Consider the following 23,722-nt stretch of genomic DNA (forward strand, 5'->3'; position numbering starts at 1 on the left):
ACCACCATCATGGAGGAGAATTTAAATCTGCCTGGGACAAACTGAAAGGACGCTGAAATCTTGCAGGTGGGACTGGAATACTCTGAAAAACAGGGGAGCACATCAGCACTGTGAAGGAAAGCCCTAGAAGTTCTTTTGTCCACTTCCCAACGTAACTTCGAGAATCTGTTTTCCTAGCACAGATCTCAAACCTGGGGCTCTGTGCCTGGAGATCAGTGACTGAGCAAAGCCTAGTTCTGTTAACTGCTACATCCAGGTCATGGTTCTGTCTCAGCATCCGAAACAGGGTGGCCCAATCCAGACAGCTCATTGGGAATGAATGGTCCTTGGCCCACGCTAATGTCTGCTACAAGCCAGGGAATTGTTGGGGTTGGTGCTAATTGCTGTGGGCTAAACATGTGCCAGGGACTGTGCTGCTCATTGAACCATGTGGATGACCAACATCCAGTGGCTGTGCTCATGTTCTGACGTGTTTTGGGCTATGAACACGATGAAACCCAACAGATTCATCAGCAGACTGGAGAAGCAAGATCCTCTGCTGGGTCTTAGAAAAGGAACTTCCTGCTGTAAATACAGCTCCCACAGCCAGATTCTTGGGGGTGAGGCAATGGCAAGGCAGCACTTCCAAGCAGTGTGACAGTACAAAACATGGATCCTGCACAGCACCCCCGGTTCATGGTTAGAACTAAGCATGAATGATTTGCAGGCCACTGGAGAAGCAGATTCATCTCAGTCCTGGAAATGCTTTTGACTTGTGTGAGGAATAAGAAGGAAATCCAGTGTGGTTCACACTCACTGTCCAAAGGAAGAGGTCTTCAGTCATTGAGAAGAGTCAGCAGTGCACACCTTGCTCACCTTACGGTTTATGGATATTTGCTTTTGTGTAGGGTGGAATTATCTCGCTGTCATTGCAGGCGAAAGGACTGGTTTCCTGAAAAGAGGGAGGATCTCAGCCCTGGGGCTGAATACACAGGGCTGGCATAGGGAAAGTGAGTCTGGCAGAGTGTTTCTGTGAGGGGGAGTGACAAAGTGACAGAAACGGATGTGGTGCAGCTGGTATCATCTTGCAGTGAGGTAGTTGCAGGCACCAGGGAAATGGATTCCAAAGAATGACAGCAGGAATCTGTTTCTTCCTCTGCTTCCCAAGCTCTGCATGCTCTGAAAATGTCATGACTAATGTGTAGCAGGCCAGAATCCAATGGCAAGCCAGCATCAACCAGTTCAGTCATCCTCAGGTTGGTTTGTCTTTCCTGGGACTTTCTGTCTTCTCAAAAGTTCATGTATATACAGGATGGAGTTTTAGAGTGCCTCTCAAACAGGTTAAAGAACATCACCATCCCCAAAGACAGGCTGAGGTCAAAACATGCATCTGCTCCCTCATCGAAAATGTCTGTTCGCACCTTTGTGTGTTTTAGAAGTGGCCCTGCCTGCTGGACTCCCTCTGTTAGTGAGCAATGAGGTCAGTCAAATGCCACTTAGGACAAAAGTCATTTCAGGAGGAGATTTCCACTGATTCAGTAAATCTGTTGCACTCCCAGATTCAGGACTGTCACCTTAAGCTGGTCGTATAAAAACAGTGATAGTTTCTGAAACAAAGACGTTCTTCCCTTCAGCAATTTTGAGCCAGCTGTCAACTGAGTCAACCTGAACTGCTCCATCTATGTTAGGGACAGAAACACGGACAAGTCCCTGCCTACTGCTCGCCTTGCATCTTCCCTAGGTTTCCTCTGCACATCTCAGTGGGTATCTGCTCCCTGTTCATCCAGAGTTATCATGGTTTCCTGGATGCCTGAGATGAACCCCAGAGCACAGCAGAGCAACCTGAAGACAAAGGGTTGAATTTCTGTATAATTTACTGGCCAATTGCACTGCAGTGTGCAGTCTCCTATGCTCTAAGCAGGAGTTTGCAGCTACGTCTCCAAGAAAGTCTGCAGCGCAAAATTACCTTCATTTTCATACCTGAAAAGGCCTTCATTTCCTGCCTGGGACCTGTTTGGCACAATCTTGCTCTCCAGGATCCTGTAGCATAAACATCCCCCAAAGACCTCAGGCTAATCGAACCTCTCGCTCCGTGCCTCAGTTCCCCAGCTTGCAGCTCCTAGGAGAAGCATGAGCTAATGCCTGTGTAGTGCTCTGAGGATGCAATACCCCCCTGGTGACTGCCACAGTCTACAAAACCTAAAATTGGCAGCGCTGGCTGCCTGCCAGTGCTGTCCCGTGAATGGTGACTCATCTCTATTGGCTGTGCCATGTCCTGTGCGTGATGGTGGCACGTGATGTGAAACAGAAGGGTTCTTATCAGCGCTCCAAAATAACAGAGCAAGAGCTATGGCAAGGCAGCGGACAGAGAAGCTGAAGATGGGGGCAGGAGAAGGGAGAAGGATGACGTCTTTTGCTGGGCTTGCTCCAAAATCCCAGTGGAAAAAAAAAAAGCTGTTCCTGTCTTCGCAGACCTGGACCCAATCCTTCCCCATGTCGATACAATACGGCTGATGATAGGGCAAGCTTTCCCCACACCACTCACAGCCTTGGGCCTTGTGTTGGCCTGCTTTCAGCATGCCAGAGCAAGACGTTTCTGTGCCCACTGCCAACAGTGGAGATGGCTTTTTTGATGCTGCTGGGAACTGGCTGGGGACCAGCGACTCGTTTCAAGCAGGGCACCAAATTGCTATCTGTCATCCGGCATTGGTGAGAGGGAGGGGAAGGCAGGAACAGAGCCATATGCCCCTGTCTGGCAAAGCACTTGGGTCATATGAGCGGCCTCCTGAGCGAGCTGCTCGTGTGTTTGGAGCCTCCTTGGTTTGTCAACGAACATTTAAAGGGAAACTGTGGTTCAACCAGGGCAAGCTTTCAATGAAAATAACCCAGCTCCTCTCTGCCAAGCTCTTTCAGTGAGCACACACCCAGTGAAGGCCTTTTTTCCTTGCCCACCTGGCTTCAAGCAATTGCTTTTCTGCTCACCTCTCAACTGTCACAAGGAACTGGGGCTGTGGGATGGATATGTCCCATTTCCAGTAGTCCAACTCTCCAACAGCTCCAACTCACAGGTAAAAGTTTTACTGCTGTATTTTTTTGCCCTATGAGCTGTCACACAGCCCAAGTCCACGCTGAGCCTGACCCTGATAGACCTTCCCTTCAGCCTATCTCCTGTTACCTGGGACTCAATGAGGCAAAGATTTTCTTAGACAAGCATTTCTATTATCACAGAACCACAGAATGGCCTGGGTTGAAAAGGACCACAATGATCATCTGGTTTCATCCCCCTGCTATGTGCAGGGTTGCCAACCAGCAGACCAGGCTGCCCAGAGCCACATCCAGCCTGGCCTTGAATGCCTCCAGGGATGGGGCATCCACAACCACCCTGGGCAGGAGAGGTTGAAAGGTTGAAGGCTCCCTTTCTAACTCGCCTCAGCTAAGGAGGTGACATTGATTTTTGGAGCATGAGTGGGAAGTAAGTGGCTAAGAAGTAACCCATTAATTTGTTGTCCTTTACATATCACCTTGTTTTTACATCTCGAACAATTCCATAAGACGTATTTCTTATCAAGCAGGATATTCCAGACAGTACATAGTTCCCAGCAAAGCCATTATTCACAGCATATTATTGGTTAACTATCAGCCTGTCATCAGGGAAAATTAATTGAGAAGCCTATCTTCACATTAGACCTAACTCATTATCGCTCACACAGGAAGCCTCTCACTCAGGTGCAGGGGTGTTGAGTCAACTGGAGGTTGACTCATCCCAAACCCACTCAGTGTGGCTGGAAATGCCTTTTCCAGGCAGCAAGGACAACTGATAGCTCACTGAATTTCCTCCAGTACCCTCCCTTCCCTCCAATTCCCCACAAGGACCGGTCCAGTTTGCTGAACAGAGCTGCAGGGAAAAGTATCCTGAAATGTCTCTACAAAAAAAAAAAAAAAAGGACAAGCCCCATTCCTAAATAGTCAGCACTTTACTTTGGGAGAAGCAACAAGACTCTGCTATGTCTTTTGCAAACTCTACCACAGCTCTGCAGCCAACACACACCTGTAGTTACTATGTCCAAAACCCCTTCTAGTGCCTGTGGACCACCTTCTAGTGGACCACGTAGCCTAAACAAGTGGCACCTCAGACAGGCTGCAGCTAATGTTGCTGTTCCTTAAATATACAAGCAGATTCAGACTGCAGGCTGCAGAGCGTGTAGAAGCCTTACAAAATCCTGGAGGTTGCAACAGGGCTTTGAATAAGGGAGGCTTATGTTGAAAATCTCGTTCACATCAGCAGCAGGGCTACACAGGAGACAGCACAGCGTTGGTGGATGGACAATACAGGGAGGAACACTTGACATTCTGCTAAATCTCATTAAGTCTTTAAGTAGCCACGTGAAAAAAAAAATTAAGTGAAAGGAAACCTCTTTAAGAGATTTATGGTGAAAAACCGACATCTCCCTTCCCTCACCGGCTGCCTAGAAGCTGGGGGTCTTCTTTAAGTTGGTTGTACATGCCCCTTGCCATTCAGCACAGGGGAACAGGCATCTCTGAAGGATGATGTGGGCTTACAGCAGCTTACTCTGCAAGAAGGCAGATGGATTATCCACAAGGAGCAGTTATGGGATGAAAATCTGTGTTAACGGGCTCTTTTTTGTTGCTGTTAATATTATGTTTCCTTCCCTAAATACACCATGTAATTGATATCCGAGGCAATTGGTGAATTCCTCTGCCCACTGCTGCCCACGAATCTGAGGGTGGGGGCCACCCTTCCGTCCTGTCATCTCCAAAAGCTCAGGGACAATTACAGTGAGTGAGGGACAGGGCCGCCCCTTCTTCTGAGTGCCATCATCTTTTGCCTAAGGATAAAGGGTTGATCTAAACACACCACCTCAGCTCCCTCTGGATTCCCTGGAAATAGAATCAATGTAGACTCACAGAATGGTTTGGGTTGGAAGGGACCTTTAAGATCACCCAGTTCCAACCCCCTGCTATAGGCAGGGACACCTCCCTCTGGACCAGGTTGCTCACAGCCCCATCCAGTCCAGCCAGAGGGCAAGCAGCCCATCCCCCATCCTTTGGCTCTTTTGGATATAGGCTGACCACATTTTGGAGGTATCCTCCCTCCTTCACCCTCTGCTGGCACCAGGACATGGTTTAGTGTTGACACTCTGTAGGTTAGGTTGACTGTTGGACTTGATGATCTTGAAGGTCTTTTCCAACCTAAATGGAAATGATGCTATGACTCTGTTCTGAACTGATTGCCAGTTTTGCAGACAGCTGCTCTTGTAGCAGATGAATTGCTCGCAATGGGCCTGCATACCAATACCAGCTCCTTCCACATACATATTCAGGAACTGATGTAGACCCACTTGTCCCAGCAGCCACAGCACGAGGTTCTCCTGCTCAGGCTCTCAGCATGCATCTTTCAGGTCAGATCTGCTGACCTGATGGAGTACACTGCGTTCTCGCTTCTTTTCTCTCTGTGCTATTTTCTGCTCTTCCCAAGTCATCAGGCAACAGCAGCTAAGCTGAGATCTGGTCTGCCTTGTGCCAAGGATATGATGAAGGAACGGATCTGACCTTCATGAAATCTCAGCAGACGATGTCCTGAGCTGCACAGAGTCTGGGACTTTACCTCAGGTTCCAACTCCAGCACTTCTGTGGCTAGTGGTGTCAGATCATGCAGGAGATGCTAATTCTTGGGCAATTGGGGTTAGTGAAACAGGTCCATACATTTCCCCCAGCCCTTTCAAAGAGCTGCTTCTCAGACTAAAGTGATTCTTGCAAAGCATGGTAAGGATTTTCTTTCTTCTACCCATCCACAGAATAGAACCACAGAATCAAAGAATCCTTTGAGTTGGAAGGGACATGTAAAGGCCACCTGGTCCAACTGCCCTGCAATGAACAGGGAGACCCACAGCTCCAACAGGTGCTCAAAGCCCCGTCCATCCAGTACAAATGGAACCCAGGAAAGAAAGTATGAATCTGATCTCATCCCCATCTGCTCCCTGCTAACTTCAACTACAGCAGTTACTATCAGCCCTTGCTGTCCCTATGTTCCTAAACATTTCTGGAGGAGATGCTCTGGGTATAAGTAAGTACTTTCAATGGATCCAATCCTCTCACCTCAACAGCTATCTTAACATGGGAACCAAAAGGAAAAGGCAGAAAGTCCTGATAGTCGTTGCACTGATGCCACATCTACTGGATAGGAGATGGAGACGTGAGCTGACATTTGCTCAAGACTGGCTTGGCTTCCTGCACTGGGCTTGGCATTGTAGTCTTAAGATTAGGGAAGACTGAAGCTTCAAAGTGAGACATATGCTGTGGGAAATGGTAAAGAGACCATCCTCTAGAACTGACTGAATCCATGAGAGACTGTGAGAGTCAAATAGGAACAGCTGGAGTGTGGACATATAAGCAGGGGCCATACCTGTGTTTACAAGCCCTGATGTGGGTTGTTTTGCCCGTGTGCATCCCCCATTGATGCAGCTGATGTTCTCCTTGTTTAGAAGCAGAACTGGCCTCTCCTGTGTCATGACACATAAACACCATGAGTCAGGAGAAGCTGGATTTTTAAACACATTGACTTCCTACTCCATTTCCTTTCATTTCTGTCTGCTTTAAGGGAAATCTCTGACACTCCTGAGCCAAACTGATCCTCTCAGTAACTAATTTCCCTCTGTAGAATTACATGCTGGCTGGGAGGGAGGAAAACAGGACCAAGGAGGAGCTCCAGGAAACGTTGCACCTGTGCCAGGAGCACTGAGCAAGTTGTGCTGCCTGCATCCCTGGGTGTCACCTGCTGTGCTGTGCTCTCAGAGGGAGGATGTGTGCTGCCTCAAAATAGAGAGCAGGCTGCTCGCTTTGGTGAAGGAACAGAGGAACTGGCATGGCTGGAGGAAGGGAGGGTGAAGAAAATGATGCACCCTGTCTGGTGGATTAGGCAGCCATGCCTGGAAGCGGCAAACTGAAACAGCCACAGGTCTTCTTGCTTCCAACATCTACACCAAGAATCTTCCCAGATAGCCCAGCAATGCCACAGACAGGCTATCTTTGGGAAACACTAAGTGCCATCCCTGGTGCATAGATTGTGCAGGGTCTGAATAACCCAGCAGTTCACCAGCTGATACCGCTGATGGTTCTCAGAAGGGACAATTCTCTCTCAAGCTGGAGTTGGCGGCCAGCTTGCCCATGGGCATGGAATGGGGAGATGCTCATCCAAGGGCTGGGATAGGGGCAGATGCCTCTTGGCTGGGATTGACTTCCCATTCTCCAGAACCTCACAGCAAAAGACATTAGAATTGGCCAACTCTACTCTGGGTCTGCTTCCAAGATTCTGCTCATCTGTCTATATGTCTCCAGCGATATCTACTCTACAACATCTTTGACTCCACGCACTCCTTTCCACTGACTTCACCCCTCTATTTTCTTGGACTTGCTCAGAATGATGGCACCACGGTCACCCCTTCATCTTCTTATGGGCGGGATATGACAGTGATCAACCTTAATTCCCGGGCACGCTTCACAAAAGGTCCTCCAGCCTACAACCAAGCCCCTTATACTACACTTAACACCATCAGAGCATTGCATAGGCATTGAGCTATTTGTCTTCTCAACATAATGCCAAATCTGGCCAGCTTTATCACCTCACAGATGTTAGGAGGGAAACTGAGGCACAGAAGTATTGTGTTCACCCAGTGCCAGGCTACATATGAGTGGTGGCACTTTCAACTGCAACAGAGATTGCCTGCCTCCTCCTCCTGATAATGCAGCAGTTCCTCTAGAATGTACAGGGTTTGGAAGACCTGAGCCTCATCTTTTGACTGATACTCTTTTTTTCTCAGTGGAACGAGCACAGATTTTACTCAGCAAATGCAGAGTGGAGCTGGAACGAGATTTGTCCAAAGTGGCAGCCCTGTAACACCATTAGGTTGCGTCCATCGGCAGCTGAGCAAGGGATCATGGGGAAGGCTGGGAAGATGGGGAGGGGAGGACGAGGGGCCCACTTACATGGTAATGTTTCTGCACGGTTCTTTTGGATCATTATGCAGAGCTGTAGCACCAGTTGAGGAGCGCTCTCCAGGAAGGTTTCCAGGAGGCGCAACATATTTACGTCTGCATATTCGTACATCATAGCCCAGTAGAAACGCCGCTGGTGTTCCTTCCGCCTCTGGCTCTGGATCCCCAGGTACATAGTTCGGATATACCTGCAGGAAACAGGAGGAAAAGCGAAGCGTGAGACTCTGGCGTTCAACAAAATCCAATGGGAAAGGGGCTGTGGGGGTCAGTAGTTGGGGGTGGGTGAGTTGTTGGGGGGAAAAGGGAGACTGGGTTGGACACAGGTGTCTCTGCAGCTCTAACAGCATCTCCTGTAGGATCTGAGAAACCTACAGCATCCTCACTGTGCAATGCAGAAGTGGGACACCTTTGACTTACACCACCCAAGTATGGCGCATGAGGGGTAGGAAATGCTCATGGAACATTTGCACAAGGAAACAACTCCTCTACTTTGTTTTCTTGAGCAGAGGAGAAGCTACATGGCAAAGGCTGCTAATGACACTTGGTGGTGGTCTGACCGATGGCCAAAGCCCCCTTAGCACTCCACAGAGGCCCCTCCCTCATGAACCCCAGAGATACGACTGCATATCATCACTGGAGGAGCAACAGGATAGCATTTTTACCTTCAGCACACATGATCTACATATGCAAAAGGCCACACAGCTTGCCACCGGTCAGCAATTGAGGTTTTTGGCAGTGCTGGACTAGAAGGAGGTGCTGTGTGTGGATAGATACCGCTCTGTTGTCTCTGTTTCCATAGCAGGTGTGCAAGGAGACCTGCAAACCTCACCCTGAGGACACAACTTCCCTTGGGAGAACCTTTGTCCAACCTTTGTCAACAGAGCTGATCAAATCAGGGCAGCACAAGCTGCCCAGATCTAACAAGACTCGTGACATTTTAAGAAAATAAGTATCTCCTAATAGGTTTCCTGCTAATTCTTGCTGATATTAATGACCTAAGAGTAGTTCTCTTTAATTCTGAGCAGTAGCTGTAACCATGTGCTCTGAGATGTAGTACAGGAATTGCTGTACTTAATGCTGATCCCAAAGCTGGTCGTCTGAGAGAGTCAATAGAAAGCAACATCTCAGATGCCTGCATAGAGGTGGGACGTGGTGCTGGGATGGGCTCCCAGCTCCACAAACCGGGGTTCCAGCAAACCTCTGAGATCATTCCTGGCCACCCAGGACTGCATGGCAAGGAAGGGGGTTGAAACAAGATGATCTTTGAGGTCCTTTTCAACCCAGGCCACTCTATGAAGAGTGGGAGGAAGGGATGCAAGTCTTGGTAGCCTCTGTAGCTCTAAATAAGGGGCAAGGAGAGGGAAGAGAAGCTCTGCAAGCCCTGCCCTTGCTCAAGCACCTTGCCCTTCCCGTTTGCTGTTCACAACCACAGAAAATTAAAGACCCCGAAGGAAGACTCAGAGGACACCAAACGACTGACGCACGAAAGCCACCAGGTGGGGCTCGACACTCGAGAAAAATGCTACACCGATCACAGGTGGCACTGGTGACACTGGTGGGACAGCCCCAGCGGAGCCCCAGTGGGTTGGAAGCGCCCATGGACTCAGTTGCTTCCCATGGCAGCCGGCCTCCTCCCAGCACCACCGAGAGCCCAGCAAACGAACACTATTCGTTCAGTCCTTACTCACAGCTTTTCTCCAGCCCTATGTTGCCGTCCCTCAGTTGTTGGTTTTTAAGGACACCGTTCTTTTTTGAGGACAGGAGGATGGCAGAAATGCATAGTCGGGGAAACTGAGTCATGGATGCCCAAAAGGGCCCTCCTGAGTCCTCCAGACAGGCGGCGAGCAGAACCCAGATGTCTCAGTGATAAATTGGTGGGAGTTGTTGACTCCTTCAAGGGCAGAGAGGCCTTGCAGAGAGATTTGGACAAACTGGAAGGCTGGGCCATCGCCAACTGCATGCAGTTTAACAAGTGCAAATGCTGGATTCTGCACCTGGGATGGGGCAAGGATGGCTATACATATGGACTGGGGGACTGCTGGACAGCACCAGGTGGTGCTGTGTGGAGCCAGGAGCTGGACTCGGTGGTCCTTCCAACTCAGGATATTCTATGCTTCTATGACTCTCCCCACCTCCCAACCCCAACCTCTTGGCTAACACCCCTTGCGTTCTGCCTCTGAAAAGGAGGGGATGCTTCAGACTTTTGAGCTTCCCAAGGTGGCAAGTCCTGCCTCACCACCAGGAGATGACAAACCACTCCATCTCTCGGTCCAGGCAAAAATACTTTGCCAGCAGCAAACAGGGTTCTATAATTAGACTTTCAAATCCATATTCAGGCCTGATCCTCAAACTTCAGCAACACGATGCTTCCTCTTATGTCAGTGAAAGCCATTCACCGCTCTGTGCTTTTGAAAATCAGGCTAATTTATTTATTTAAGAGCTTAATTTTGGATACAGGAGCCTTACTTCGGGGTTTCTTTTTTTTTTTTTTTTTTTTTTTGGAATGCTGGCTATTTTTATCTACGAGTGTATTTGCGTGCACACGTGTATTTTTAGTTCTGAGTCCCATCACGGCTTCAAGAGACAGGACTAATTCGGGGTTGGGGTGTTCTTCTTTACATGCACAAAGGGTTGGCTGTCCCCTCCGCTCTGGCAGGGCTCCCAGAATTCCTGTTGGTATAATTACTCTCATGCTTATTTACTACGGATGCTGCAGCAGCACACAAACTGTGTGGGGCAAAGGCGACGCTGTCCTGCGACAAAGCACATTTTGGAGGAGCAAAAGCCATCAGCTGCAAAAACGTGGTCAAATAACTTTTGGACAGGACCCCATGGATGACAACGACTGCTTAGCAGAAATGCCCGGAGATGGGATTGTGGAGTCAGAGGCTGTGTCTGTACCGTTAAACAAAAGAGACCAAAGTGTTTGGCCAGCTGGCATGACTTGACTCCACGTGCCTACATCTGTGTTGGCTGGCCTTGGCCAAAGTTGCCAGAGCCTACATGGACGATATAACAGCATGGACTGTTGCAGGATACTGTCTGTTCCTTGGCTCTGTTCTCTTGACAGAGGTGGCTGAGTACCACCAGCAGAAAGAGTAGGAGGATGCCCCAGGCAGTAAGGGAAAAGATGAGGATACTGGTGTATGTGAGAGCCACAGAAGCACATTAAGGAATAGCAGCCTAGCCCCTGGCTTGTGTTTTGAGGGAGTAAGTGTCCTAATGGCCTGTCCCACACAACCACAGGCTGATCAAGCTCAAGAATCTCATGCTGCATCTACAACAGTCAACAAAGCATGTGAGCCTGATTGCCTTACCTAGGCCAATTGGTCCGAGATGACCCCAGAAATGAGCTCTGTCGTGACCCCAAGCCACCTGGCAGCCTTCAGGCTCAGTACTGGGAGTCATTTCTGGCCCCTGCTCAGTCCTGAACCCAGTCATGGTTATTATTTGGGAGAGCACTACTATGCCTTGATCAATCTAGTAGTGATGCTAAATCTAGTAGTGATGCTAACCGCTTAGCAGCCTGATGAAGTTACAGCGCCCATGACCAGGTTTTGAAATCACCTAGTTTACCACAGGTATATGGAAAGATGGAAGGGAATAGGATTTGGGCTACTCAGTCCACTCCCAGCAACTCCAGGTTAGGAAATTCATCTTGACCAAGCATAACCAAGCCTACTACTGCTTTCTGAGAAGCAAATCCTGGATGGAAAAAAAAAAAAAAAAGAGTATTTCTGACCTCAAAGATCATTTTTGACAGTTTTAACCCTTATAGGTTCATTTTTGACCCTAGAAGATCACAGACAGTAGAGGGACGTGGATGGACTCTTGACTGGTCCCTACAGACCAGAAGTGGAGCACTAGAGTAAGGAGAAGCTCAAAAGGTTAACTATGCTTGCAGGACCTTACAGTGCCCTTTTGGCTTCATTGGGGTTCATCAGGACCAGGAAGGCAGCAGCTACAACTTCCTTCATTTCTCTCCATGCAGCTCTCCTCTCCCACAGTACCACACATGCATGGTGATGACCTGAACGACCTGGTAGCAGTGCACACAGTGTGGACAGGCACCATCTCCCTCGTCATCCCTTGGCACCAATCTTGTCCCTAGTGCTCAGCCCTGGGAGAAGAAGGATGGTTTGGGGTGAGCTCCCCAGCTGCTGGCTCACCCTCCTACCACCTCCTCCACAGGCGCTCCTGCTAACTCTTGCAGAGGGCCACTATCTTTATGCACCAGAGGGTGTCTGCAGATTAAAAGCCCACTCCTTGGAAGGAAGGAAATCAGGACATGTGGAACCGCTCAGCTGGAAGGCTTGAAAGGGAGGCTGGCTGAACACAGCCTTAAAATGAGGTTACGTAAGGCCAGATCTCAGCTGGAGCAAGCTGGCATCCATAGGGCTCTAGCAATTTACACCAGCTGAGGCTTTGGCCTGCTTTTTTAATTTTAATGAATTATTTTCATTCTAACGGATGTAAAAAGGAATATAAGACGTGGCGCTCAAGCAACAGGAGAACATGAAAGTAAAATGCTATCTGTTAAAAAAAATCAAAATCAAACATAGAATTACCAGAGCAATTAACATGCTCAATATCAACATTTGTTAGGGGTTTTCACTTTGTTATAATGTTGCAAGCTAGCAATAAGGATTCACAGACAATTACTGTTCCTAGATGGAGTACCAAGGTAGTAACTCTGGGCTCCATCCAAGTGCTGACACAGCACTGCTTCCTCTGGCTGCATCCAAACCATGTTGGGGAACAGTTCCTGGCCCTGGGATAGTTCCCAAAGGGTATTTCAGGGCTTTTCTACACCACTGCTGGCTGTCCTGGGCCCACACCACTGCCGCATTGGGAAATATCACTTGCCACTTCAGAAGCAAGCAAGGATGCCTGAAATCTTCCTCATATACTATGTCAATCACACATGACTATATCTCTCTGGATTATGGAGGCGTCCATCAGGCCTTCATTTTTTTCAGAACTCTCTGATATCTTACGATCACATAACCATAGAATCACCATGGTTGGAAAAGACCTCCAAGATCATCCAGTCCAACCATCACCAGTATTTCCCACATCTTGCCACTGCTGGCATTTTTTGATGGGGTTTGTACCCTAAAATGAATAACATGCAGCAAAAAGTGTGTTCATCAAGTATTTCAGTCCTTCTGCCTTGTAGTTTCTGCCCTCTCCTTCCTAGCAAACATGCTTTAGTATACAACTACCCTTTATTTAGATGACTGCTTCAAACCATGCCTAATAATTAATAATCTCCAAGCCTTGCCTTGCTTGTTTGAGGAGAATGTTGCTAAAGACAAAACAAGCCTGTTCTAAGCTTCAGAGATGATCACATGAAGAGCACGACACCATTTGTGACTTCTGTAAACCAGCAGAGGAGGACAGCATCTTTGCTGGGATGCAGAGTGCATTGAACCTGGAATGCCAAAATTATTTCATTATCTTGGCTTCAAAGCTTCTCTGTGAGCAAGACTCTCAAGAGCATTAGTCAGCATCTGTTTTCTTTAAAGACAGAGTCAAGTCAAGTCAACCCAGGCTGGATGGGGCTGTGAGCAACCTGGTCTGGAGGGAGGTGTCCCTGCCTATAGCAGAGGGGTTGGGTCTACTTGACCCTAAGGGTCCCTTCCAACCCAAAGCATTCTGTGATCCTGTGAGTCCAACTTTCAGAATGACCACCTCTTCAGAGGAAACACTTTGCCTTCATGTGATTCAAAATCTCACTCTATAAACGCCCGGATTTGAGAGGGGATGATATTTGAATGCCCATTTATAATATAAGGTCATTTTGAGACAATCTGTTTGCAACTGTAGCATCTGCTAGAAAAAAAATGATAGTGCCACTCTTCAGCTGTGTAGGAGAAACTGTAATCATTTCGTATTTTAAGCTAGTTTAAAGCTGTTTTAAAACACAGATGGCTTTACTATACACCAACCACAGAAGAGGCATATGATTTATTTCACAAATCGTACATTAGGGAGGATCATATCACAGAGTGATAGTGTAATTTGGTTTGGAAGGGAGTCCTGGGTGTCTATGGACCAAGTCTCATCTCAAAGTGGGGATAACTTCTGACTGGTCATGGCTTTGTGCAGCCAAGTGCTGTAAATCCCCAAGGACAGGGACCCAAAGACCCTTCCCATATTTAAAAGGGGGTTATAAACAGTGGGGGAAATAAACCTTTTACTCAGTGATAGGACAAGGGGGAATGGTTTCAAGTTGAAGGAGGGAAGATTTAGGTTGGATATCAGGGGGAAGTTCTTTACTATGAGAGTGTGAGGTGCTGGAACAGCTGCCCAGAGAGGCTGTGGATGCCCCGTCCATCCCTGGAGGTGTTCAAGGCCAGGTTGGATGGGGCCCTGGGCAGCCTGGGCTGGTATTACATGTGGAGGTTGGTGGCCCTGCCTGTGGTGGGAGGTTGGAGCTTCATGATCCTTGAGGTCCCTTCCAACCCAAGCCATTCTAAGACTCTATAATTTCAGAGTAATGTTCCAGGTCTTGTGCAATGGAGCAGCTTCAGTTGCACTGCCAGTAGAGCACAGCAGTTACTATATTGCCTCCTCCAGGACGCTGCCCACTGCCTGTGTTCAATTCCCTTTCTACTGGCAGTTTAAGCAGAGATTTAGGACTGTCTTTTGTGACCTCATGGCAGAGCTGCAGGTGTGCTTTCATCCTGCTGACAGTGCTGGGGTCATAACCTCCAGCAGACACGCGGGGCAGAGAACTGGGGCAGAAGCATCACTGCAGCTAAAGCTGCCAGAGGCCGAAGACACGTGTGCTGTCTGTCCCCATGCTGTGCAGTCTGGGGGTTGTTCCTGGCATTCATCTGTGTGACTTTCTCCTTCCGTAGCTGCGGGTATTTGTCTCTGACTCACAGACTGAAGGACCACAGCCAGAAGAAGAGAAACAAACCATAAGTGCTAGCCCCACTTTCCACCACTACTTCCTCAAACTTCTCCAAATCTGGGCTGTTACTGCAAGAAAGCATGCTTAGCTGGAGCCTGGCATGCAGCCCTCTGTTTGCACAGATAGTCATGGCTGTGTCATAGAATCATATAACAGAAAGAATCATACAATGGCCTGCGTTGAAAAGGACCACAACGATCATCTGGTTTCAACCCCCTGCTATGTGCAGGGTCACCAACCAGCAGACCAGGCTGCCCAGAGCCACATCCAGCCTGGCCTTGAATGCCTGCAGGGATGGGGCATCCACAGCCTCCTTGGGCAACCTGTTCAGTGCGTCACCACCCTGTGTCATTGGCATCATCAGCACAGCTCCAGTTTTGCAAGCTGCTTCCCAGCCCCTCTCCTCGCCTGCATTCCCATGGCCCATGGGGCTCCCGGGGACAGACAGAATCCCCACTGGCAGATCTTCACTCAGTAAATCAACACAGCGTCAGAGATCAGCTTTGTAGCGGGAGTTACTACAGTGCTGAGATGGGCTCACAGAAATCATGTTTATGTTTTGACTTGTCAATTACTTTGCGAAGCATACAGCCCGAAACAGGAGAAACAAACAAACAAACAAGCAAACAAGGACCTCTTCATCACCATGGCATGAAAGCCCTTTTTTTTTTTCCTTAATTTTAATGTGGGAAGCATCTTCTGTGCCGTGCAAAAGAGCAGGCAGGGTAGCAGGGGCTGCTGGAGGGGGCATCGCAGTGCTGGGTGCTGCAGAGATGCCACAGCATCTATCACACGTGGGATGGTCTCATATCCCAGCACTGAGCCAAATGCCCTCTTCTGTCACAGGTTCTCCCCAAACCCTTCACAGTTCTGCAGTCCCAATGCCGTCCCTATTTAACACACCCTTATTTACTTAAAGTATATTCCGATAGCTACTGCTATCGCCCCTGGCAAAGCCTTCTGTTTTAAATCAAAGCTGTTAAATAGCTTTCTGCAGAAAGAAAGAAGTTGAGCTCAGAGTGAATTTTCATTTCTAGGGTGTGTGAGTGAACGGAGTTTAATGTCAGGGCTCTTCCTTCAGAAACCAAAGTGGTCCCAGTCCAGTAAGCGTTACAAAACGGATGCGGCCTTGAAAGTAGATGGAGGTCTTTTGAATGACCTGTCTGGTCTTGGCTCCTCGCAAGGCAAGTCTCAGGGCAAACCCAAAGAAGTGCCTGAGGGCTCCAAAAATGTTAAGTATTCAAGGGCACGATACTACAGGGATGCATGGAAACAGTCACCTTGCCCTTTCTATGGGATGAGCAGCATTATAGTACTTAACCCTGACGGTCTCCAGAGATAAGTTGGCACCATGTGGACTCCCCAGAGCCACCAGGTATCTCAGGGGAGGATGAGTTTGCATTGGTTTGGGAGCTGAAGACAGGGACATGGACTCACAGCTCTCTGCAAGCCCCCAGGATCCCTTGATGGAGGATGAGAGCAGCAGAGAGGAAAGCATTGGCTGCAGTGTGGGTCCCTGGAGATGGAGGCACACCGTGGAGGTTTCTTCTTCTTAGGGTCTTCCACTTCCCGGATGATTTAACAGACCATTTTTTGGCAGAGTTGCTCCAAAGATCTGCACAGACACAGCAGGCAGCCTGGGGTTTAAACCCTCCCAAACTGATCTGGACCCCAGAAGCAAAAAGAACCACGATGAGGGGCTGATCCCTTTGGTCAGATGGAAACGTTTCCTGTTCCCAGGCTCCAGCTGCTGGGGAACGGGAGTCACATCTCCAGCTCATCAAGCACCTGACAGGAATTCTAGGGTAGAATGTACTGAATTTACAGGATTTTACTCTCTCCTTGGCCATCAAGGTCACTGGTGCCAAAGTAGGACCCGAAGTCATTGGGTAGCACTCCCATGCAAACCATGGAGCTGAGGAGGAGAGCAAAGGGAACGGATCCCCACCAAAACCCTCCTGGGGGGGTCAGTGGGGTGCAGCCCAGCCTCGTAAGGGGCCACCACAGCCCTGGGATACAGCATTCAGCAGCACATCCCCAGCTGGTCTGTGCTGTCGGGTCACAACATCCCCAGAGCAGGGCTCCGACACAGCGACACTGCACAAGAGCCGAGGCTGTCGCCTTCGCTTTGCTGTCTGCTGGAGAAAAAAGGAGCTAAGAATTGGGTGAGCGCCTGTGAAATCCTGGAAGAGCGGCCTCAGATCTTGGCTATTTTTAGTTTCACAGAAGCTGTGCATACATTACCAAGGGCCTGCCTTCCTCTCTGGGCTCTCAGAAATCACACAGTGTCCTCCCAGCCTGCCAGGAAGGAGTTTAACCCTTGTTTGTCTGATGGCTGTCAGCCCATCCGTGCCTGCCACACCTTCATGCAGATCCTGATGGGGACCATGGAAGGGACTGGAAAAGTCATCACACCCACTTTGGCTGTAGTCGGGTGGAGGAGGATTGGGGGTGTTTGCTTTTTAGGCCCTTACATCATTCAAGACCTCTGGACAGACCGGTCTACTGGAAGACATCCCTACCCACAGCAGGGCGTTGGACCTGCATGGTCCATAGGGTCCCCTTCAGCCCAAACCATTCCAAACCATTCTGTGATTGTATGATTACACGGAACTTCAACATTATCCAGCTCTTCAATATTTATTACCTCCGCTGCTTTGTATTACTCATCAGCTATTCCTGGCCAGAGGAAATGCACTGGCGCATCGCATAGCACGTTTGTACTCAGTTCTTTACGGGGTCTGTGAGTACAACTGCAGGCTTGCAAACACGCACACACACACGTGCAGACGCTGCATTGCATTGGGGTGTCGTGGTATCCTGGGGGTTTTGAGCCCCATCTGCAGTGCTGCGTCCAGGCCTGGCGCCCCCAGTACAAGAAAGACACAGAGCTCTTGGAATGAGTCCAGAGGAGGGCCACTAAGATGGTCAGAGAGCTGGAGCACATCTCCTGTGAGGAAAGGTTGAGGGAACTGGGCTTGGTTAGCTTGGAGAAGAGAAGGCTGCGGGGAGACCTCTGTGGCCTTCTAGTACGTGAAGGGAGCATATAAACAGGAGAGGAATGGCTGTTTATGAGGGTGGATAGTGATAGGACAAGGGGGAATGGTTTCAAACTGAGATAGGGGAGGTTTAGGTTGGATATTAGGAGGCAGTTTTTCCCCCAGAGGGTGGTGATGCACTGAACAGGTTGCCCAAGGAGGCTGTGGATGCCCCATCCCTGCAGGCATTCAAGGCCAGGCTGGATGTGGCTCTGGGCAGCCTGGGCTGCTGGTTGGTGACCCTGCACATAGCAGGGGGTTGGAACCAGATGGTCACTGTGGTTCTTTTCAACCCAGGCCATTCTACGATCCTATGATTCCTCGCATTACCTGCAGTGATGTTACAGGTCTCCTCCCATCCCCATGATTAACAACAAGCATCCCAGCAGCTTGCCTACTCGCAGCACTTATTCCAGCTGCTGGGGGCTCAGGGTATGGACGTACCACTGCAGAAAAGCAAGCAGCACACAGGAGCCTGTGAGTACCTGCAATTGCAGCTCTTTCATTAAATAGGCTCCTCATTAAGACTGACTGTAAATAATGAAGCAAAGAGGGATACTTTGTAGTGGTCACCATCAGGGAAAAAAAGCAGCCCAGGTGTGGCATTGCAGTGTTACAGCAATGGCTCCCTCTCCTTTCCTCCTACCAATTCAAAAGGAGCTTGCTGCTCAGAGCTTAATGGCAGCAGAGCCACCTGAGCACATCTCCTCCCCCCCCCCGCTCACTGCAGAGCACACATGCTGGCGGGCAGTTTGTCCAAGTGACACCAATGCAGCCGCAGGAGCTTTGCACCAGCAGACAGCATCTGCAAGGCAGGGCACCCTGCAACGAGGGGCTGATGTTCACGCAGTTCAGCACGGAAATGGAGGCAGGGAGGTCAAGTGACTTCCCCCACTCCATTGAGGAGATGGGGTGATAGGGGGAGGTTTGCAATTCGGAAGGCCCTCGTCTCCCTGCCCCTCCTGGATCAGCTTCTTGTCTCCTTTCGGATGTGCAAGGTGAGCACCTGACACAAATGGCAATAAAGCCCTTCCTTCTCACACCCGTCCTTTCGACCTCCCGCTGCTCACAATGCTTCCCCAGCCCAAACGAATGCCTCCTGCATGCCTGATGCAGCCAAGGCAGCTGCCCTGCGTTGTGCAGGAGGGGGGAGGGAGGGGGGGGCTGCATTAACATTGACTATCGTAACTGCTCAGACGAGATATATCCCAGAAGCATCAATAAATTGCTGAACTCATTGATCTAGACATGACTCAGGAGTCACCACTGAATAATCTCTTATAGGCACCTTCCTCTGGCTGAGCCCAAGCACGGTTTCTGCTCTCATCAGCAAAGCAGGAGAGGTCTTTTCCATCTTGCACTTCTCTAGGGGAAGGCCAGCTTAAATGACACGTGGGGGTTATTGATTCCGGTAATGTATGAATGGATTTTCCTCCCCCTGTGCTCCCCCTGCCCTGCAGAATCATTCAGCCCCTCCGTCATTCACTGCCCAACTGCCTCTCCAAAGTGCAAAGGCACAGTCTTTCCCTGCTGGCATTGCATGCTGTCTCCAAAGCCCTGATCTTGGCCGCCCTGTTTTCTCCTGCCTCCTCTGATCCTGCAGAGTACTGTCTCCTGGAGGCAGGATTTAACCTTGTGCAGTGATACAAGGATCCAGCAATGGAGAACATGAAAAGGTCTCTGCTTAAGGAGGAAGGCGTGTGGCCAAAGCAGCTGGGGAAGCTCAGGCTGCAGAATGGATGGGAAAGGTGGTGCAGCTGCCTGCTGGGATGGGCCTGGAAGACTTTCCAGCACTCCGTGAATCCATTCCATCTACTCCTAGAATCAGAACTGTTTGAGTTGGAAGGGACCCTTAAAGGACATCTGGTCCCACTCCCTGCACTGAACACTTTAAGGTCACTGATAAGTGACCTTAAAGATCACCAAGTTCCAACCCCCTGCCATGGGCAGGCACAGCTTCCACTAGATCAGGAGTAAGGACCTCAGACATGATGGGACTTAGCCTCCATCACCTACGTGTGCAGAGACATTTGAGAGACCTGCCATTAGTGAGCAGCTTGAACAGGCTCTGAGCAATGTCCTATCCATAAAATGGAGCCAGCTCTGGAGCTGGGATTTGCTATAACCCCTCCACTACAGACTCTGAATCGCACTCAGGTTGTCCCTTCCCTCCAAAGCTGAGCCCCGACTGGTTAAAATGATGCAGATTCTTTCCCTTTGAGGATTCCTGACTTCCTCTTCCACTGTCCCATGCCTTCAACACACCAACCCATGTGTTGGCCTGGAGCTCAGCACCCAACTAGGAACGGTCCCCACACTCCTATCAGCCCGGAGAGTATCCTGGTGGGTTCAAACCCCTTCATGTGGGTCCAGATCCCATTTCTGCTAGGACTGAAGGGCAGCTTTGACCTTGGCCATAAAACATCGCAGGCGAACCCATTAACCACGCCGAGCCAAGCAAGGAGAAGAGGCTCTCAGATTCCCATGTTGGGGCTGCGGTGCAGGATATCTAACACTTAGGCATCTCTTGAGACATGGCAGCATGTCAGGAAGGCTCTCATCAGCCAGCTCGAAGGATGGCCCAGAGAGGAGAGCATGGAGGTTCGATTCCCCACAGCCGGAAACACTTTCTCAGTAGCAAAGAGTGGCCGGGTGCCAGCAGGGAGGAGAATCAACACCATCTTGGTGTGGACGCTCTGTTGGAAAGGGGGGTGGTGAATCAACTCTCTTTCCCCTTGCTTTCAACACATCATCTTTTTCCCTCAGCTGTGTGGAATACCTGGATCTCCCCTTCCCGTATCCACAAGTCTATCAGATAGCCCTAGACGTGATAGGAGTTACATATTGAAAGCTGTGTATGTAAAAATCTTGTCTTGGAGCCACAGAAGTAGGACCCAAATCTCCCTGAATGGGATTCGCTTTCTCACTTCAGCCATTTCAAAGTGGGAAAACTAATTTAAGCCCATCCTCTTGAAGTCCCATCTTTTATCACAGTTATTTCCAGAAGGCCATTCATCCCACCCTAAGGTAAGTGTCTGTAACACCTCCTACAGATCTCCCATCTCCTTATGCTGACTACAGGCAGGGTCCCCAAACCCAGCTCAGATGTGATGGCTGATACCAGATGCCTCCCAACGTCCTTGGCATCGTGTTGTTATCAGATGTCTCTCACCTCACTGCCATGATTTTGATAAGCCACTTTGAGGACTCACTCGCGCCGGATGCACATACTTCATTCCCCATGGAAAAGGCTTGGGGAATATGGGAACTGGGCCAGTGCCAGGCACCATGCTAACACATTGGAAAGGATGTTCCCATGGGAAGCAAAGCTGACACTAAAATGAAGTGCATTTCCCTCTGATAGCTCCAAGGACTGCTCGGGAGGTTTACTGGTCCATCAAATGCTTAACCTAGTTTTCTTTTCCTCTGTGGAGCAAACACACAGCTCCAAGGTGAGAAGGTGACCCTTTGACAAGATGACACACTTCATGAACATCTCTTGTCCAGAATATCTCCTGCCCCGTGGCTTCTGGGTCCTTCATGCCTCACCCCACCAGAGGTGCATTCTTGCCCTTCAACGAAAGCCCCCATGGAGGACCGAATCTCCCACTGGCTTCTCCAAGGCATCTCTGAAGAAGTGAGAGACGAGAGGCAAAACTAATAGGCACTGAAGGCTGTTTCAGACAGCAGCAAAAAAACCATGCCAGCTGCTGTGCTCTACTGGACCTCCAGTCAGGGATGTGTTGCCATTCTCACAGCCTTGAATGGTGTTGGATGCCAAGGTGTGGACAAGTGAACAGAGCTCCTAGGACTCATCCCAGAGGAGGAATCTCTATCACAACGGGCTACCTAGCCAACAAAACCAATCCTAGCCTGCCACAGAGAAGGAAGCAGGCACTCCTGCTCCCTCTGCTAGTTGTTTCCCTGTCCACCCCTTCCCACTGGGGACTCAGCTTTTTCACCTCAAGCCTGGAGGTCCTGTCCCCCTCAGCTCCTGCTGCCCACTGCAATCACCAGCTGGAAGAAAGCCTCGCCACGAGACTGACAGCAGAGCCTGCACATCCCTGCAAGCCACAGCTAGCCATCCCCTCTGTCCTGGCATCCTCCAGGGCTGCTAGTCCTCCTGTCACCAGCAGTGCCCTTTGACAACCATGTCAGTGCTCAGAGCTTAGCAAAGAGAAGCAGCACATAAAGCTGGAGATCGTGGCTCTGACCTGGGTAGGTTTGTAGGCGGCACAGAGTAGGACGTGGGCAGAATACACCCCTCTGAACAGCTTTGTTTCTTAAGGCAGCAGGCAGAGAAGGACGGGAAGTGTGGAGGAGCAGGAGAGCAGCCACACAGTGAAGCCATTGCTGAGTACTGGATCAGCCCTAAGGGTAAACAAAACCCCTCTCGTTCATTTTCTTAGGACCTGTAATCAACTCTGTAGGAAACTCAAGCACATTCAGATCAATTACTCACAACTGGTTATCCAACTCCCACCCCGTCAACCTACAATAACGTCATTTGTGATCAGATCCTCCATTCCTCTCCCATTCAGCCAGTCCTTCCGACCACTGTTTTATAGGTGTTTCACTCTAGAGGAGGCTGAAGCAGCTGGTCCCTGGTGCACTGCAGTGCTGAGAGACCTGGGCACAGAACCTAGCAGTCCTGGCTCCCAGGTATCACTGTTATTTATATTACAGCGATGCTAAAAGGCTTCTGCTGAGATCAGAGTTTGATTGTAGGGAGTCCGGTTCATACAAATAGTAAGAGACAGTTCTTGCCCTTAAGGATTTACAATCTAAACTGACAAGGACAGAGACACAGCAATGGAAGGGATGTGTTATTAACAGCAGGGGACCAAGGCACTGAGAGATGCAATAAATTGCCCGCGGTCACACAGGGAGCTTGTGGAAGAGCCGAAGCCTGACCCTTGATTTCCCACTGATGCTGCCCTGTCTCAGCCCACGGTGCAAGCTTCTCAAGGGCTGCATCGCTGGTCCAGGACCCCTATGAAAATCCCATCACGTTCAAGAAGGAGAAAAGCCCCACTCTGCTGCCACCCCCCAGTTCTGTTATCCTCCCATGTCAGATGGCTTTGTTCCGCACAGCCAGGTCCCCTCCAGGCCCCATTAGAGGGGTGAGGGCTGAGGCTGGGGTGACATCGATGCTGCTGCCCATGGAGCATCCCATGCAGAGCTCAAAGGCTTTTCTGGGGCTCATCCTCATTTGTTCCCATTGCTGTGGGTTGCCTTCTCCACCACGAGGAAAAAAAAAACCTCTGCAGTGGCTGGAAGCTGCTTATGCCATTTAGCAGAGTAGATGCTATAGGAAAACAAAGCGTTGCTAGAGCATCTGGCTGCAGTAAAGCTGATAAATGAATCCACACACTCCAAATATTCATTCCTTTTCCAAGGCAGTTTTCTAGGCCCAAGAAAGGAAAGCACTGCGAGTTTCAGTCAGGCCTCGATGTGACCTCAGCTCTGTATGGGTCTGGCAGCCCATCCAGCCCAGTCTTTCTGCATCCCCACCATGGCAGTCTGCACATGTTGCAGCTCAGTTTTTCAATCTCCTGCTATCCCAACTGCACTGGACTCAGCTACTTTGGTTTTCCCCTCCATAGAAGACATTCTTCATCAAAATGATGGAAAGTGGCTGATTGCTCACGGTGGGAGACCGCACGCTCTTCCATGGGAACTGTGCTGTGATCAGTGAGTTGACTCAAGACAAAATACAACTGTGGTTGGAAAGACCACCTCAGTCACTCCTTCCCTTCTAAATCCGTTC

At 49.7% G+C, this 23,722-nt stretch overlaps 1 protein-coding gene across 2 annotated transcripts in view; it reads right to left on the reverse strand.

Moving 5' to 3' along the window:
* XKR6 (XK related 6) overlaps nucleotides 1–23,722 on the reverse strand; it is a 188,446-nt gene that overhangs the window by 51,116 nt on the left and 113,608 nt on the right. For both annotated transcript variants that reach the window (XR_003074467.3, XM_015285178.4), the window contains exon 2: nucleotides 7,984–8,180. Coding sequence is in view for 1 of the 2 variants with exons in the window: in XM_015285178.4 (XP_015140664.2) it covers nucleotides 7,984–8,180 (197 nt within the window). In the remaining variant the exon portion in view is untranslated. The remainder of the gene's footprint in view (nucleotides 1–7,983; nucleotides 8,181–23,722) is intronic.

This window comes from Gallus gallus, chromosome 3 (assembly GCF_016699485.2).
Source record: "Gallus gallus isolate bGalGal1 chromosome 3, bGalGal1.mat.broiler.GRCg7b, whole genome shotgun sequence".
Lineage (NCBI taxonomy): Eukaryota > Metazoa > Chordata > Aves > Galliformes > Phasianidae > Gallus > Gallus gallus.